At 33.3% G+C, this 18335-nt stretch overlaps 1 protein-coding gene and 1 non-coding gene across 2 annotated transcripts; one reads left to right on the plus strand and one right to left on the minus strand.

Moving 5' to 3' along the window:
* The first annotated feature begins 446 nt into the window (after positions 1–446).
* Positions 447–16595, plus strand: LOC123661124 (xanthine dehydrogenase-like). Its single transcript, XM_045596117.1, has 21 exons — positions 447–492; positions 759–928; positions 1159–1319; positions 2899–3046; positions 3864–4028; positions 4108–4165; positions 4448–4668; positions 4765–4867; positions 5774–5901; positions 6008–6295; positions 6884–7039; positions 8627–8749; positions 9461–9736; positions 10537–10757; positions 11629–11812; positions 12714–12909; positions 13479–14063; positions 14281–14462; positions 15879–16068; positions 16151–16264; positions 16488–16595. Exons 1-21 carry the CDS (start codon positions 447–449, stop codon positions 16556–16558), a joined length of 3786 nt encoding a protein of 1261 aa, XP_045452073.1. The 3' UTR covers positions 16559–16595.
* A 941-nt stretch (positions 16596–17536) lies between these two features.
* LOC123661299 lies at positions 17537–17729 on the minus strand. The gene has a single exon (XR_006744325.1). It is a non-coding gene; the product is annotated as a U2 spliceosomal RNA (small nuclear RNA).
* Positions 17730–18335: the final 606 nt, after the last annotated feature.

Genomic DNA, 18335 nt, shown 5'->3' on the forward strand with positions numbered 1-18335 from the left:
GGCCCATCTGTCTGACATTGTTATGAAAATAATTAATTTTTTTTTTTTTTATAATTCTAGTCGGCAATAGTATATGAATTGTAGCAATATTTGTGTTTTTTGTGAAATGCAAAAATAAAAAACAATACTATAAATTAACGCAGTGCGTCAGGATTTTTACAGAACGTTGAAAAACTTTTTGGTATTTCCCGAGCGCAATCATATACCTATTGATCTTATCATTCTTAAATTTTATCAAGGAAACGACCTAAATTTCTGATAAGTTCATTTCTGGTTACAAAAATGGTATTCATACAAATTTATATACTATTTATTTATACAAATTAATAGATTTACAAATTTACCTAAGTTACTAGATATATACCTAAATATATACTACTTACTTAAATGTTATTATTGTTGACAGTTAATATTTCCATGTCGAAAAGAATAAATAACAAAACATAATGGACATGATAAATTTTACTGTGAATGGAGAACGCATCAGCTTGTGTAAGTATATATATCTTTTTTGACACATTAACAAAGACTAGAGAAGAGATAATTACTTGGCGTTTGGAGTTTTTTTCCAGAAAGCCTTATTTTGGATAACGATTTTTCCGCATTGCCAAACTAATTGATTAGATGGAATAGATGCTTAGATTCATATCTATGCATTATTTGCTTATAATCCTACCAGCTTCTTTATCATTTCTTTTAATTGTATAAATTTATATCTCTTTTTATTTGATTCAATTATCAAGTATTCACGTTTGTAGCTGGGTCTGAAGTGAATCCATTAACTTCGCTGAATGACTACCTCAGGGACCACCTAGGCCTTGTGGGAACCAAGGCGATGTGCCACGAGGGTGGTTGCGGCACATGTGTTGTTTCAGCAACGATAACTCATCCCAGTAGTAAGGAGAAACAGATTATGTCTGTGAACTCGGTGAGTTTTCTTTGATAGAAAATAATTTAGACTGGTAAATTTAAATCAACAAATAAAACAAAACTATAGACTGAAAGTTTTCCTTGTAAAAAAAGTTTAGACTAGATATGTACTGTGTACGTAATATTGGTAGGTTAATACGTTTAGGTAGGTACATAATAACAAAATTCGAGATAGTCCTATACAGAGACTTACAGCTTATTTATTACAGTTCCAATTTATTTTTTTAGTGTCTAGTGCACGTTCTCTCTTGTCACGAATGGGATATTACAACAGTAGAGGGATTGGGGAATAAAAAAGTAGGATATAATGAAGTGCAGACAAAGTTGGCTGCTTACAATGGCACCCAGTGTGGGTATTGTACACCCGGATGGGTCATGAGCATGTACAGGTATGGAATGTATTTTATTCATTTGAAGCTTTAGATTTTAACACAAATTTTCTACAACTATAGATACGATTTCAAAAATATTTGATGTTGTTTTTTAACCGACTTCCAAAAAAGGAGGAGGTTCTCAATTCGACTGTATTTTTTTTTTTTTTTTTTTTTATGTATGTTACATCAGAACTTTTGACTGGGTAGACCGATTTCGACAAATTTTGTTTTAATCGAAAGGTGGTGTGTGCCAATTGGTCCCATTTAAATTTATTTGAGATCTAACTACTACTTTTCGAGTTATATCTAATAATGCGTTTTTACTTGACGCTTTTTTCGTCGACCTACGTTGTATTATACCGCATAACTTTCTACTGGATGTACCGATTTTGATAATTCTTTTTTTGTTGGAAAGGGGATATCCCTAGTTTGGTACCATGATAAGGAAACCAGGGTCTTATGATGGGATCTCAGAGAAATCGAGGGAAACTCTCGAAAATCCGCAATAACTTTTTACTGGGTGTACCGATTTTGATAATTTTTAATTTAATCGAAAGCTGATGTTTATCATGTGGTCACATATAAATTTTATCGAGATCTGATAACAACTTTTTGAGTAATCTTTGATAACGCGTAGTTGCTTGACTATTTTTTCGTCGATCTACGTTGTATTACTTGTTGATGTAATTGAAGTCGGTTTTTTTTCGTTTGCGAGCAAACACAATTATTTTACTTCCAGTGCGACATTCAAGACACATCAATTTGTCGATTTTCATCCCTCTCCCTTCCTTGTCACAGATGGTCACATTTATTAGACAAAGTGAGACATCACACATTTTGCATTCTTGCATATCAGTTTAATATCGGACGGTGATGCAGAAGAACCTTACCAGAGAATCTCGTCTATGTAAACAAAGTCAAATTTAAAAATGGGCTAGGAATTTTTTTCACGCGAAATGTGATTCGTAACACCTACATAATTATGAGAAGAAATGCAGTTAGGAGTCGAACACTTTCCATAATTTCTCCATTGTTAATCGTAGAATTGTAAACTGCCTTTTATTTCTGAATAAAAAATTATATATATTCGTCCATTATCTATCGAAATTCGTATAACATGAAATTAATTTAAAAATAAAATTGGCTTGTCTGTCAACAAACTCTAATAGGTATCTACTTATTGTTATTTCTACTACGATTACTCATATTGTTTTATTAGTTACTAATGGTCTCATACAGATAAGATTTAAAACATTTATCTTTTTCTATTTATACACATAATTATGTAATCTATAATGCAATAAGACACATAATTATTTCTAAATTCTTAATATTTGTATGTATGTGTGCAGCAAGCGATAACAATCAATTACAGTAACCAGTTACTAAAAAACTATTAGTATATAAATTGAAAATAATAAAAATAGGTATGCATTTGATTAATGATTTTAATTTTAGTGCCAACTTGTAGTTATATTTATCTTATTTAGTATACTTAAAACCTAAACTTTATTTATTTTATTTTATAAATAGGAAGTAAAAATTCCGACAATAACACGTAACTTTGTACCCTAATTTCAACCTTTTGTACCAGTTTGTACGAGGGGTCACAGAAGAAACTTACAAAAAGACAAATAGAAAGATCGTTCGCTGGTAACCTCTGTCGCTGTACTGGTTATCGGCCTATTTTAGATGCGTTAAAGTCATTCGCTACAGACGCCGACACTAAAGATAAAATTGAGGTAAATATCAGCTTACAATAAGAAGTAGGTATATACTTATTTACACAAATTTTCCACTAGTTGAATGAAGATAGTTATAAAAAAGTTTTTTTGGAATATCATAATCAATAAATAGAGTGTTATCTCGGTTTAACAGGGCTATTTACAATAATGCGCTGATTTTATGGTTATCTGATCATCGGGTTATAAAAACATTCTATTTCTTCTCTTCGTATATAGTTATAGTCCCTTGTTAATGGTAAATGTTTTTAGTATATTGTTACAAATCTTGTCATTATGATTAAATTTGTTGATAAGTTTTATTTTTAAAGTAATTTATTTAAACGATAACGTAACCCGCTATGAATAGAACTAGAATATTAAGTATACCCACTTGAATACCATTGTGCAAAATCATTTTACAACAGGTAGATAGTAAACTAATAATATTATATATTACTAGCTGTGCCCGCGACTTCGTTCGCGTAGAATTTAACAAAAACGTTAATATTCAGTTTGCAGAGTTATAAAATAAATAAATTTATAAAATGAAAGTAGCCTAAGTTACTCCTTACTACATTAGCTATCTGCCAGCAAAAGTCCCGTCAAAATCGGTCCAGCCGTTTCAAAGATTAGCCGGGACAAACGGACAGACAGAGAGACAAAAATTGTAAAAAATGTTATTTTGGTATATGTACCGTGTATAATAAATCCATATGCATTTAGTAAAAAGTGGTTATTTTAATATTACAGACAGAAACTCTAATTCTATTTATTTGTATAGATGATGAGATAAAACACACGCCATGTTAATTTTTTCTTAATCTTTTTGCTCCAGGATTTAGAAGACCTTGATCATTTGAAATGTGCTAAAAAATGTTTGAATAAAAACACTGTCGAAGACGATTGGTGTATCTTAGATAACAATTGTGAAACTTTATTGAGTGTTGATTTAAATAAAAATAAGTGGTACAAAGCTTATACTGTCGATGATGTTTTTAAGGTAAAACTATTTCTTTTTATGAATACAGGAATATTTTTATAATTTATGTAATTACTAAGATACATTTTTATAATTTTAGGTATTACAGAAAGAGGGCACAGATAATTATAGATTAGTGGCGGGAAACACTGGGAAAGGTATACTTATAATGATCTAATGAACATTTCTAATATTTTTTATCTGTTTAAGAGCCATTAAGTATATAATATAATTAGGTTTAATTTTGCTTAATGGCTCTCACAAGAGTGTGACATAGAAATTAAGTTTACACAGAGCAGTGGACTGTCTCTTGGGCAGTTTATAATGTTATAAAATGTAAACATTTCATTGTAAAACACCATATATTTTTACATAATTATCTTATTGTGATTATAGTATGTAACACATTACATTCTCATTTGTAATTTTTACTATTTTAGGAGTGTATCCAGTAGCACAAGAGCCCCGAGTCTTTATCGACATAGCATCAATAAGCGCGTTGAAAAACGTATATATAGATGAAAACTTAGTTCTGGGCGCAGGTCTCTCATTAAACGAAACCATGGCGATATTCCAGGATCAAATGAAAAATGACGATTTTTCGTACTTGAAGCAATTATACGATCACCTGGAACTAGTCGCTAATGTACCTGTCAAAAATGTGTGTATAACTTTATAAATTGCTAAATAGAAAGTTTTATTTATGTTCCGTTTATTTCTATCAACGTTATTTGAATATTGTGTTTTTATTTAACAGATAGGAACCATCGGCGGTAACTTGGCTATGAAAAATGTGCACCCCTTCTTCGCATCTGATGTATTCCTTATATTTGAAATAGTTAATGCCACTGTGACGTTAGGTTTGTTTTATTTTTATATATTTATATGTAAATATATTTTATTATTATCATATGTGTGTTAAGAAAATAGCAACTCATCGTTGTCTTTAGCTTAGCCACGCCTGTATAATTCCTGTCCTAAACTCCTGATTTAATTAGTCAGTGGATGAGGAACAGAAAATTATATTTTCAAATGAAAAAGGAAATATCTCTACGTAAAGTATTACAATGTCGATACTTATCTCAGAATATTTTGTAACACACACCTATAATAAGTTACATAACACGAGAAATCGTTTGTAACGAAACTGGTACCTGGAACACGTTGCAAAGCCGACCAAAGATGCAAAATCATTACTCATCTTTTTTATATTTTTGTAGCATAATTATTAATTTTATTTATTAAAATATGGGTATCAAATGAAGGGCTTGCTGAAAATAACTAAGAATAAAGTGACGTCACTCTAAATCTAATATGGTGGACTACTAAAGATGGGTTTACTGGTTATTTTTTATGCAATTTTACAATATGGGTATCAAAACTTGATAACTCAGCAACGTAAAGAGTTTCTCTAAGTCCAATATGGCCGATTTATAAATGGTGGACTAAGTTTATTTTATGCTTTCCTACAATATAGATATCAAATGAGAGAACTTGCTAAGAATACCGCGAATTAAATGCGCTAAAATAATAAAATAAACTTTTCCTTTCCAACTGTTTCTATCGACAAATAACATCCATTATACAATTTATGTGGAAAAAAGTTTCTCGCAAAATTTAAGTGTTTGAAAATTTTTAAAGTTAAAATAAATCAGACCAAGTTATATCATTTACTTCTTTACTTTTTATAGGTAAAGCTTATTTTTTGGATTTTTTTTTCTTTTAATTTATTTAAAAATGTTGTGTTGTTTATTTCATTTTTTCAGAGGATATAAATTCACAGACGTTAGAAGTTAATCTACCGACGTTTTTGAGAACTGATCTTAGCGATAAGATAATTTTGAACGTCAAGATACCACCTTTGAATAGCAACCACTTGATAAGGAGTTACAAGGTAGGATTATTTGTTTGTTATGTTTAAATGAAAGCAACATGTTAAATATTTTTTCCATTTCTTCATTTAATAAGTTTTAATTTTTTTCAAAATTTTGTTATCATAGATAATGGATCGCGCACAAAATACACATGCTGTAATCAACGGTGGATTTCATTTCCATATAGACAACAATAAAAATATACTCTCTTCAAATATTGTATATGGCTCCATAACTACAAATTACATTCATGCAAGAACAGTTGAGGACGCTCTCGTAGGACTCCCGCTGTTTAACGAAGACACCCTGACAACAGCGCTTGTTAAGTTACAAGGGGATGTTGTTCCTTTGGAAGTTCCTCCGGAACCGTCGCCATTTAGCAGGAAAGCCATTGCTTTAGGATTATTTTATAAGGTTAATTATTACATTTTAAATTACGAACAAAAATAATACTTTTCAAATATGTAGGTAAAACTATTCTAAAACGGGATATTTGCCATGTTTTTTATTCTCATTTTGCAGATATACATGTTAATCTAAAATCTTATATGTGGGTAATGTTTTAATTGCTGATTAAAGAAAAAAATCGTCACTGAAGTACCTACCTACATCCTGAATTCACACTTCAGCCTATCACAGTCTACTATTGGACATAGGCCTTCCCAAGCTCGCACCAAAAATGGCACGAACTCATATGTTTTGCCCATAGTCACTACGCTGAGCTAATGAACGCAGAGCTGGCAACATGCACCGAAGACGTTGCTGCCCGTCTTCGGTCTGTGTATTTGAAAGCCGAAGTAGTTAGATGATTATCCCGGAATCGGCCGGCTTTTGAAGTTCCAAGGTGGTAGTGGAACTGTATTATGCCATAGTTGCCTCTTACGACACCCACGGGAAGAGAGGCGGTGGCTATATTCTTTATTGCCATAACCACAAAGCATATCTGAATTCACGTTTTTGAAAATAAATAGAAATTCTTAGTAAGTATATTTTATTTTCTAGGCCATCCTCTCTTTGAGTCCTTCGGTGAATCCAAGATACAAATCTGGAGGTGATGTGCTATTTAGGCCTGTATCAAGCGGTATACAAACCTACGATACCGACAAGAGCTTGTGGCCACTCAACCAAGCGGTACCGAAGTTAGAAGCTTTACCTCAGGTATACAAATTTACAATGTATTCTATTCTCTCTTTTTTCCTTTTTTGTTAATACACTAGAATATTTTCCCACCAAGTACCTACCTTAGTTCAGATTTTAGTGAGTTGAAGTGGGAAAGATAGATAATTAGACAACGCGTTCCTTGAGATATATATATGAGTATAAACCACAATCCAAACAAACTAATCACATTTAATTCATAATAATCAACGTTGGTATTGGATTTTTAAGACAATTATCACTATCTACTACTGACTACACAATAACTGAATGCCTTACACTACGCCTTCAATTTTTACTTAAAAGAAAGTAAAGAGTTTATTCAAACTCGAATTGAGGGAGAAAACATTAACATATAAGGTGCTCTTATGATGAATTATTAGATAGATACAGCATGATTTCTCTTAGCGATAGACGTTCGATGGCTGATGCACTTACCCTCAGACATATTTGCATGGGTGAAATAAACGCACCACAACTTCTTGCAGAACTGTATTTTCGAGCTCCAGCTCCAGCATTAACTAGAACAAATATAGGTCAACGCGCGCCACTTTACAGAATGTGTGTCCTACACAATACTTTATTTAATGATATAGATATGTTCTCGTGCTCCCGGCATCTTTTTAAAACTAAAGTTAGGGAACTATTTACTTAGATCAATTAGTTGCTTTGGTGTTTTCATTAGCTCTAGACTATTAATAGTAATAACTAATCATCATTACTGTCCTTGCTGTAAATCTTATCCCTATGTTCTTAGTGAGACATAGAGGGAACAATTTGTATCTATTTTTTTCTGTTTTATGCTACGCTGTTATTCTGTAATTGTTTCTATACCGTTCTTTAAATAAGTAAATAAGTAAATAAATAAATAAATAAATATACTGATATATAACTACTGGAGGAATCACTGCCTGCTTCTGATACAGAACTTTCCTAGCTTAGGCGACAGGGGTTTAAAATACAGTGTACGGGTAATTAGATAATTAAAATAAGGACTTAAACATGAACAGACATGCAGTATTAAAATATATCACTTCAGCCTATCGCAGTCCACTGCTGGACATAGGCCTCCAAAAGTTCGCGCCAAACCTCCCGGTTTTCGGGCGTGAACTCATGTTTGTTGCCTATAGTCACCACGCTGGGCACGAGCGTTGGTGACCGCAGGGCTAGCAACAGATGCACCGAAGACGCTGCTGCCCGTCTTCGGTCTGTGTATTTCAAAGCCAACAGTTGGATGGTTATCCTGCTATCAGTCTGGTTTTTAAGTTCCAAGGTGCTAGTGGAATTGTGTTATCCCTTAATCACCTCTTACGACACCCACGGGAAGAGAGGGGGTGGCTATATTCTTTACTGCCGTAATCACACAGCCACAAAAAATATATATAAATTGAAATTAATATATTGTCAGTACTTCCATTAAAAAATATATATAAATTGAAATTAATATATTGTCAGTACTTCCATTTTAATAATGTCGGATAAGCTATGGTCCTAACGGTCATATATTCACAATTACCCGCCATTTATAAAATAATATTTACAATGATTAGATTATTATTATTAAGAGATTTTAAAATGAAACGCCAGTGCTCCGGCGAGGCGCTGTACTCCTGCGACGCAGCGTCGGCGCCGCGAGACGTGCACGTCGCCTTCGTACTCTCCACGATCTGTCTCGGCGAGATCGTCGACATTGACGCGAGTGAAGCTTTGGTGAGTAATCATTTCAAGTTCAATAATTCCTTTTAAATTATACTCGAATATCTTTACGATTGACATAAGAATACTTTGAAATATGGACACGTCAATGAAAACCAAAACTATTACTGTTTCAAATCGCAACCCACAAGGACAGACAGCCAAACCGAAAAGAAATGTTTGTAGAAATACATTTTTTTTTATATTTGTACAAATACCACAGGAATCGAACTCGCAAACCGGCGGTGTTTAGGCGCGTACATGACACGCGCACCACTACAGCAAAGTGGTTAGTAAGGTTGGTGTTAGGTGCATTATATAGATTTTTTTAGTTTCTATATGTGGTAGCTTGTTATTAGCTTTTTTTGATTTTTACTCTGTATTATAGTAATAATAAGTTGTAAGCTATTCTAATAAAATAAAATAAAATTAAGAATTAAATTTCGTTTGAGACACAAGTTTTTCTTCACTAGCGAACAAAAGATGAATTGTTAAACTAATTTTACCCTTGGAATTTCAACGATGTTCCTGCTTTTAAACATTGAAGCACATATTCTAGCCACTAACTAAAACAATGTATGGTATATCTATTTATTACGTCACGGAATTAAGTCACACGTATTTTATATGATCTACACGCAACCGTAGATTCTAAAACAATAAATTTGACATCAAATTTCAGAAAATTCCAGGTGTCGTGGCATTAAATTTGACATCAAATTTCAGAAAGTTCCAGGTGTCGTGGCATTTTTAACTGCAAAAGATATTCCGGGAAAGAATTCCTTCACTTCTCAGGATTTACCCTGGCAGAGTGTTGATGAAGAAATACTGGCCAGTAAAAAGATATTGTACTTCGGCCAACCAATTGGTTTGATTGCGGCAGTAACAAGAAAGTTGGCTATCAAGGCAGCTGGTTTAGTTAAAATATCGTACACAAAGTACAATACAAAGCCAGTTTTAAGCATAGCAGACGCCCTGGTCGCTCCGGATAAAGATAAACGGGTAAATATAACTGATATCCATAACTCAATAACTAACTAATTGGCATGGCAGGAAATATCTTGCTCAAAATCTGGAGCAAACCGACTGGGAAAGTACCTCAATCTTACACAAGATCACAGCTAAACAATATAACTCTTAAGCAGTATTGTGTTCCGTGGTAATTAAGGAAACCAGAGCTCCTGGGGAGGCTTAGAGGTTACTACTACTTTGAATATAAGCAGCGGTAGGTTATACATTTGTTTGTCAACCTAGTTGTACGAAAAAAAAACTCAATGAGTCTACCATTTTACTATCAAGGTGTTATATGGCTAATTAAGTAGAGTAATACCTACGTGTGAAATTTTTATATTTCTCAAATTATTTGATCGTATCTTTGAGCGTATCTCCTTTAGGTTGTAGCGTCGCCTTGGCCTTTTGATAAAAGTTGCAGAATATCCAATAACTTTTATCAATTAAATTTAAAAAAAAAAAAATCTAAATTTAAAGTTTAATTAAACCAACAAATTCATCAGCTTCACCTATTACATATCTTTTTCCTATATACTTATTTAACATACATACTCGGTCGTCTGTTTCTAGGGAAGGTAGCATAATGCCTGTTTTAGGTAACACCCAATATATACCTACATATGTTTTTATCAAAGTCAAAATTACATTAATAAATTATTAATTATTGTAATTTTACCGTCATGAAACCCATATAGGCTGTTACCTATAACACAAGCATTAAGTTACTTACTTTAGGAACAGACGATCGTGTGTGTGTTGTGTAGATATTTATTTATTTATTATTTATATAGATCTTGGAGGAAGTGAATATTAAAGCAAATGATAAGGGGAATGACACAACTCATACATTTAAAGGACATTACAATATCCCCGATCAGTATCACTTCACGATGGAGACTCAGAGCTGCAGAGTGGAGCACACGCCACGCGGGTTACACGTACAGTCCGCGACACAGTGGATGGATTATGTACAAGAAGCTATTTCAAAATCGCTGAATTTATCATTAAACAGGTAACCTTCTGTGTAATTTACACATATTATCTATATTATATTACATTTATCAACACGACAAAAATTCCCAAACACTTTTACATACGTTAAAGTTAAGAGCCGATAATTAGTTTTACCATTCAACATAGATTTACCCGTTAATTTGAAGGAAAAAAGTACTAACATATTAGATAACCTTACGACATATAGCATTTCGCGGTAAATGACAATAAAAAAAAGTTTTCAATTTGAGCTTGTAGTCCCTGATATTAGCGCGTATAAATAACCAAATAATACAGGAAGGGGAGGTTGGCTGATCAACCTTAAAACAGATTATACTAATCATCCATATAGGATGTTCAGTCTGAACTCAAAAAAAAATTGTTTCAACTCATTGCATAAGCGCTGTGGCATAAGTAAGTTTTGTAATTATGTCAGCTGTTAAAAAAAATGTATATTGAGATAAACAAACTCTTCAGTTTTATAATTTTAGTATAGATACATAGGGGTCGTCCATTAATAACGTGAGGCTAGAAAGGGGGGTGGAGATCGGAAAAACATCACAAAATATTACAGGGGGGGGGAGTATATTGAGATATCAAGTGTATTTATTTTTTGTTGAACTCGCGATTTGGAAACAAACAAATATCTACCCAACAACCTTGCAACCTTGACGCCTATCTAAGAATTTGTATTGATGCTTAACTTTTCAAATATTAATTAGATTATACCTGCATTTAAAGATAATGCTGAAAATTACAATTTACTACGAACAAAAAATAGACGCGATTTTGGGTATGTCAAAAACCTCACCACATATCACCAATGGTAAGGGGTTAAGAAGTTGCTAGAACACATCACATAATTGATGGACGACCCCTAATGTGTGTAGTGTGGAGGTGTCGGTGAACCGGCTGGGCGGCGGCTACGGCTGCAAGGCCTCCCGCTCCGCGCTGACGGCGTGCGCGTGCGCGCTCGTCGCCCACGCGCTGGGCCGCGGCGCGTCGCTCGTGCTGCCGCTCACACACAACATGGCGGCCTTCGGCAAGCGACAGGCTGCTCGATTCGAATACGAGGTACATAAAGTCTATAGTATCGGTACTTCTCTACAATCTACATTCCGAATCGGTGATAGCTTCACTTTTACCATAATTAAAATTTTTAGTTGTGAGATGACGATTCGAAGGTGCTTTTGAAATTTATTTGATTTGTAAATCCTGTAAAATCCTGCTGGTCATCGTAGCCGCGTCGAAGGATCGTATTAACGGCGCTTAGGCGGCTTACCTTGTTCGCGGGTTCCATCGCTCGGAACAGAGGCGGATCTACCGTACTGGACACGGTCGTCATGCCAACAACCTTCAGCTGAAACATTTTCCCATTATTTTCAATTGACTCACTTATTTTTAACAAAAGGTCCTTATCGCGCGGTACATGCACTGAGCGGAATCGAAAAAAGCGTATCCTGGTGGAAATATTTGTTTTGTAAAAGTATCAAAAACTCGTAAAACTTCAAAAAACTTAAAATATCTTCATGTCTTAGTAAGACTTTTAAAATAATAGGTCTTTATGATTCTATAAAGATCAAATATTCTTTGAAATTTCAGACTTTCGAACTTATTATTTTAAAAGTCTTATCAAGACTTATGAAAATCTCAAACATGTGTCTCATAATTTAGATACCACAAACCATTTGACAACCAAACCATAAATTTTGTAAGCATGTGTAATTTGGTCCAACTTGGGAGATAGGGTAGTTTTTGTCTCAATTGGACCTGGTAGGTGGCACTGCTATCGGTATGTAAGCTATCAAATTTGGTAGTTGTAATCCGGGTAGGACAACGTCTGCTGGGTCCGCTAGTATTTGTATAAAAGTTTAATTGAGTCTATTTAAGAAATAACATAACTTTAAAAAATAACATTACGATTAATTTAATAAGATAAGGATGAGCAGAATAAACATCAATATTTTAACTTCAGGTAGGTGTTAACGACGAAGGTGTAATTCAACACGCGGACATAGTCTTCTACTCTGACAACGGCATAACACACAACGAATCAGGTGTTGCAGGGATCGCTGCAGTTATGGGAAATTTGTACGACATTTCTAAATGGAACATCAGAGGGTACGATGTACTTACTGATAAAGCTAGTAACACCTGGTGTAGAGCTCCTTGTAAGTTTTACTTTTAATATTAATTTTTGTTTGATAAAAGACGTTTTTGATATCGATAAATTCTGAAAATACTCCATTTTGACGTGACAACGTCTAATAAATCGATAAACGCCGGCGGCGTGCACAAAAAAGGATGACTCATTGCGTTGCTCTCTTATTTTCCATATGCGATAGCACTCGATTGGCCTTTACATCCGAGAAGATGTTTTGTTATGACGTTGTCATGTTAAACTATCATCCGTAAATTTTGTAAACATTTCTCCACTAACTTTGCTGCTACATTATGCTTTATTATCCAGAAGTATCAAAAACTATCGTATATACATACATATATATTCCCTTACATTTTTAACAGAGGAAGAATAACCTTAGATGTCAAAGCAGCCCGGGGACGTCTCTTAAATAAAATTTATATTTGAGTATCTAAAAAAATTCTTAATAAAACATTATATGGCCTTTGTTTATACATTTTATCTTTAAAATATTTTCCACCAATTTATAAAAAACTTGCTGATTGAAAGCTAATTTGACGCAGTGATCACAACAACTTATATTCACTTTATTCTCAGCATCGACGGAAGCGACAGCATTCGTAGAACATATAATGGAACGAATATCATACATAACAAAAAAAGACCCAATCGATGTACGAAAAGTCAATATTGCGTCCAAACACGACGTTTTGAAAGATATGATAGAGACATTTAAAAATGAGTCGAATTACGACGAGCGCAGGGCTGAGATCGAGAAATACAACAAGGAAAACGCTTGGAAGAAGAAAGGCTTAAAACTAACAATAATGAGCTTCCCTGTAGCCTATCATGGAAGTTTCAACGTTACGATTTCCGTTTACCACGTTGATGGAACAATCCTGATATCGCACGGCGGAATTGAAATGGGTCAAGGCATTAATACAAAGGCTGCCCAAGTTTGTGCATACACTTTGAAAGTACCTTTGGATATGGTGAAAATTAAGGGTTCTGACAATTTCATCGCTCCTAACAATTTTGCCAGCGCTGGAAGTGTTGCAAGTGAAAGTGTAGCGTTTGCGACAATTAAAGCGTGTAAAGAACTGTTGAAACGATTGGAGCCGCTGAAGGAAGAGTTGAACGAACCGACTTGGGCGGAAGTTGTTAAGAGTGCGTACAATAAAGGTTTGTATTTTTTTTAATACATTTTTTTTAAGTTTTATTACATCAAATTCTATTATTTAGTTATATATTTTTATACGAAATTAAAATAATAATCTGTTTTATAACAATATATGCTTGAATGCTCTAATCTTAGAATCTAATATGTATATACATACATATATTATATACATCGTCTTTGTATAAAATTACATAACCCCATACATTTGTTTCTTTCCAGGAATAAATCTACAAGCGACTGCAATGATGTCAACATCAGATAACTTACCCTCATACGATGTTTACGGAGTGTGTACCGCGGAAGTTCTCTTAGATGTACTCACTGGAACTCACATAGTGAGCAGAGTTGATCTCGTAGAGGATACAGGTCGAAGTCTTAATCCGAATGTGGATGTGGGACAAGTAAGTGCTATTAAATAAGTAATTTGGTCTATTTCTCTAATTCCTTTGGGCAAAAAAGTTTTGTCGACGAGTTATTTTATAGTAAGTAGTTATTTATAGCTGCGTATATCATTTTAAATATCAACTCGACAAAAAGTACTAACATTACATTACACAGTGAAAGACCAAATCTCATTTGACTAGCCCGTTCGCGTTGGTGCAGTTTGTAGTGATCCCGCTTTCTTCTCCGGGGGTTGTGGATTCGATTCCCACTCCGAGTCTAGGTGTAATATATATATATTTATTTATATATAAATAAATGTATTATTTATATGTAAATATATCGAAAAAAAATTGCTATACCAGTCGGCTGTTACCTATAAAACGCATTAAGTTGCTTACTTTAGGAACAGATGAACGTGTATATATGTTGTAAATATTTATTACTATTATTTATTATTGTTATCATTTGAATCAAAATTTTAAAAAATATTCTTAGCGCTTGGCTTTACTTTAGTGCAATATTTTTACGTCCAGTAAAGTAAACAAAATTTAAGAATATTAAAATATACATGAACCGGTTATATTACTAAGTAGTAACATTTTGAATATCAATACACATTACATTAAAATACGTACCTACTAGACTAAGTCGTTGTCTAATAAAAAAAAATTTGGTAGTTATAGTCTGCCAATAGAAGTGAAAAATTAGAACTTTATATTATTTCGACAATGCACAGTATATACACATTGAACTTTTAAATAAATCCATTCAATTTCACTTATAAGATAGGCACAGCACTAATGTTGCAAAACACTTCAGCTTTATCAAAGTGCCCAACGCGGCTAAAGGAGTGTTCACTTCGCAATTTTTTGAATTGATAACCTCCTCCCTCTTTGAACTAGGTTCATTAGGGTACTGGGTATCGATTATCGAGATTTCGAGGTCAGTAATCACTGGAGCGGCAAACTCACAATCAGTCAATCACGCTTGAGAAATGATAATAAATTATTGACTACCGTATAACCGTAATGTGTAATAAGTTATTCAGACAAGTGAAACAAGCAAATTATGAAACTAACATGCAAACAAAATACTTTGACTAGTTCACCTCGCTATATATTGTGTTATACGGTTTCAGACTTTTTGTTAGTATCTAATGTATTTTTATGAAAATAATGATATTTAAATATTTGGTGACGACGTAGGTAACTATTTACCAAATAACGTAGTTATGTTCTCATAGATTCTCTAGATCAGGGCTGTCCAGACAACGGCCCGCGGGTCTGTCCGAGTTTATAAGTCTTTAGCATTCTTTTCTTAATATTCATATTAAGTTATTTATAAGTTATTAGGTACTAAGTAATAAAATATATATAGTTAAATAATATAAAAATAAGTCTTAGGTATATATAATTTTACTTTGACCTTCTCAGATCGAGGGGTCATTTATTATGGGCCTAGGACTATGGACGACAGAGCACTTGATCTACGATCCCTCGGGCCGACTGTTGACGAATCGTACATGGTCGTACAAACCACCCGGCGCCTGTGATATACCAGTGGACTTTCGCATCTCGTTCACAAGAAAGTCTGTAAATACTATTGGAGTTTTAAGGTCCAAAAGTGAGTCGCTCTTTTTGTTTAACGATTAACCTAATATACAAATGTTATTTATCACTTTAATTAATATACTATTTTTTTTCAGCGACTGGCGAACCAGCTTTATTATTGTCAGTAGTTGTTACATTTGCGTTACACGAGGCTATTTTTGAGGCCAGAAAGGAATATGGTTATAACGATACGGAGTGGGTAAATGTCGGTAAGTTCCGCGATATCAGAGAAATTAATATTTTAAACATATTTGAGAAACTTACTACATAAGTACTATACAGACATTTTTTTGTTAATAAATTTTTTTTGCTTAATTATTATGAATGTACTGATTTTACGTAATTGACCATATTGAATTGGCATTTCTTGCCTCGTGTAATCATATGATGATGATGATGATACTTATACTTAATTTATTTTTTTCGTTTTAGATACACCGTACTGTGTCGATAACATCATAAAAGCGATTTCGCCGAATATAAAAAGCTACAAATTGAATTAAATATATAATGTATTATTGTTAGAAATTATTTTACAAGAACTATATTGTTATAGCCTTTATCAAAATATATTACTTTAGAAAATAAAGATAAATAAATTTATACAGTTAATTTTATTTTGCTACATGTTATTCCTTGTAAAAGCACTCTTGTTAACAAAATTAATCTAGTATAATATCGTTATAGAATATGTATTGTAGTGCATCTAATTTTACAAAACTTATTATTAGAATCACAATTAGGATGATTGTGTTAAAGGTCTCAGGCCTATGTCCAGCAGTGGACTGCGATAGGCTGAAGTAATGATGATGATGAGTGATTATGATATGATGAGTTATTTTTTAATATAGAAATAATTAAAAGGGCTAATGGCCTGTTTCACTGTTTTCTGATAACGTCTATAACTCAATAACGGTATCGAATAAAATATTTCGACACGTTGGCGCAGCAGTCACAAGCACTGGCTTGTTGCGATGGCGGCCACGGGTTCGATCCCCGCTCATAACAGATATTTATATTGGCCATATAGATGTTTGTCGTGGTCTGGGCGTTTATGCTCGTGTAGTGTTTCCGGACCCCCGACACAGGAGAAAATCCTACTGTGAATTGTGAAGCGTTTATTGTTGTTATTATATTCATTAGATGATATTTCGTGATGTATTTTTATTTTTCATCCCCAAACTGCGCTTTATCTGATCAAATGATTTTGTTCATAACCTGTGAAGCCAAGTTTTTGTTTAACAAACCTTTAAAGCTGTTTTTATCTCGTACTTCTTAAGCTTTTACCGATAAAACGTATCTTTTTATTTTGTGTTGAAAGTACTATAAATTTATAAGAATGTCATCAAATTATCATAATATATGTATGTAACTATATGGTATATTTTTCTAATTCCGGATCTTAGACTCATTACCAGTAGGACAGGACTTGAACTTCACTTCCAAGCAATGTTCTTAAATTTCTTTATAATTTCTACCACTTTATGTGGGCCAATCCCGGCGGCACTGCAATGCCGGGCCGACCCGTGACGGGAGTGGAGCGAGCCCCTAACTTCCCATCGTTTTCCAAAAATCAGTTTAATATACTGGTCCCGCAGTGCGGGAACTTTCAGATATTAAGCTGAAAAGAACAGATACTACACTTTGATCTTAGCCAAAAGGCCGAGAAGCGATACCGTTGTCAACGCGACTGACGGAGGTCATTAGATGCAAGAGAATCTGGCCAGCGCGATTCAGAAAACAACTCGAGTTGTACAGCGACATCTAGGGAGTCATAGCAGAACTAAATATTTCATAAATGAAGTATCTTTTTAGTAAGGAGAAGTACAAAACTCGATATATCTACACAATATTTACGGCCCTGTTTCATCGGTTGCTAAAAGGCTATCTGATATAAACGGTATCAAGCAGATAAGTTAAAATTTAAAAAAATCACTTAGATAAATAACATCAGAAACAAGTGAAAAACGCCCTTAGTTTATAAATTCATTAAAATAAATAAATAACATCAAATATTTTTTTTTCCTATGATATTAACATAGGATTTAATTTTCACTTTTTTATTCACATTTTGTTTTTATTTTTGTTACTTTTATTAACATAATTATATACGTGTGTAACATATTATTAAATTGTTAATGTTATTTGGGTATGTTATTTTTACAAATAAAAATAATAATAAAAGTATGACTATTTCAAATTATTTATTTTTTGTAACATTGACCTTAAAATTAACGTAATAACATTAATTTATCAAGCGAAGATTTAATACTAATAATT

Source organism: Melitaea cinxia, chromosome 16 (assembly GCF_905220565.1).
Source record: "Melitaea cinxia chromosome 16, ilMelCinx1.1, whole genome shotgun sequence".
In the NCBI taxonomy this organism is placed as follows: domain Eukaryota; kingdom Metazoa; phylum Arthropoda; class Insecta; order Lepidoptera; family Nymphalidae; genus Melitaea; species Melitaea cinxia.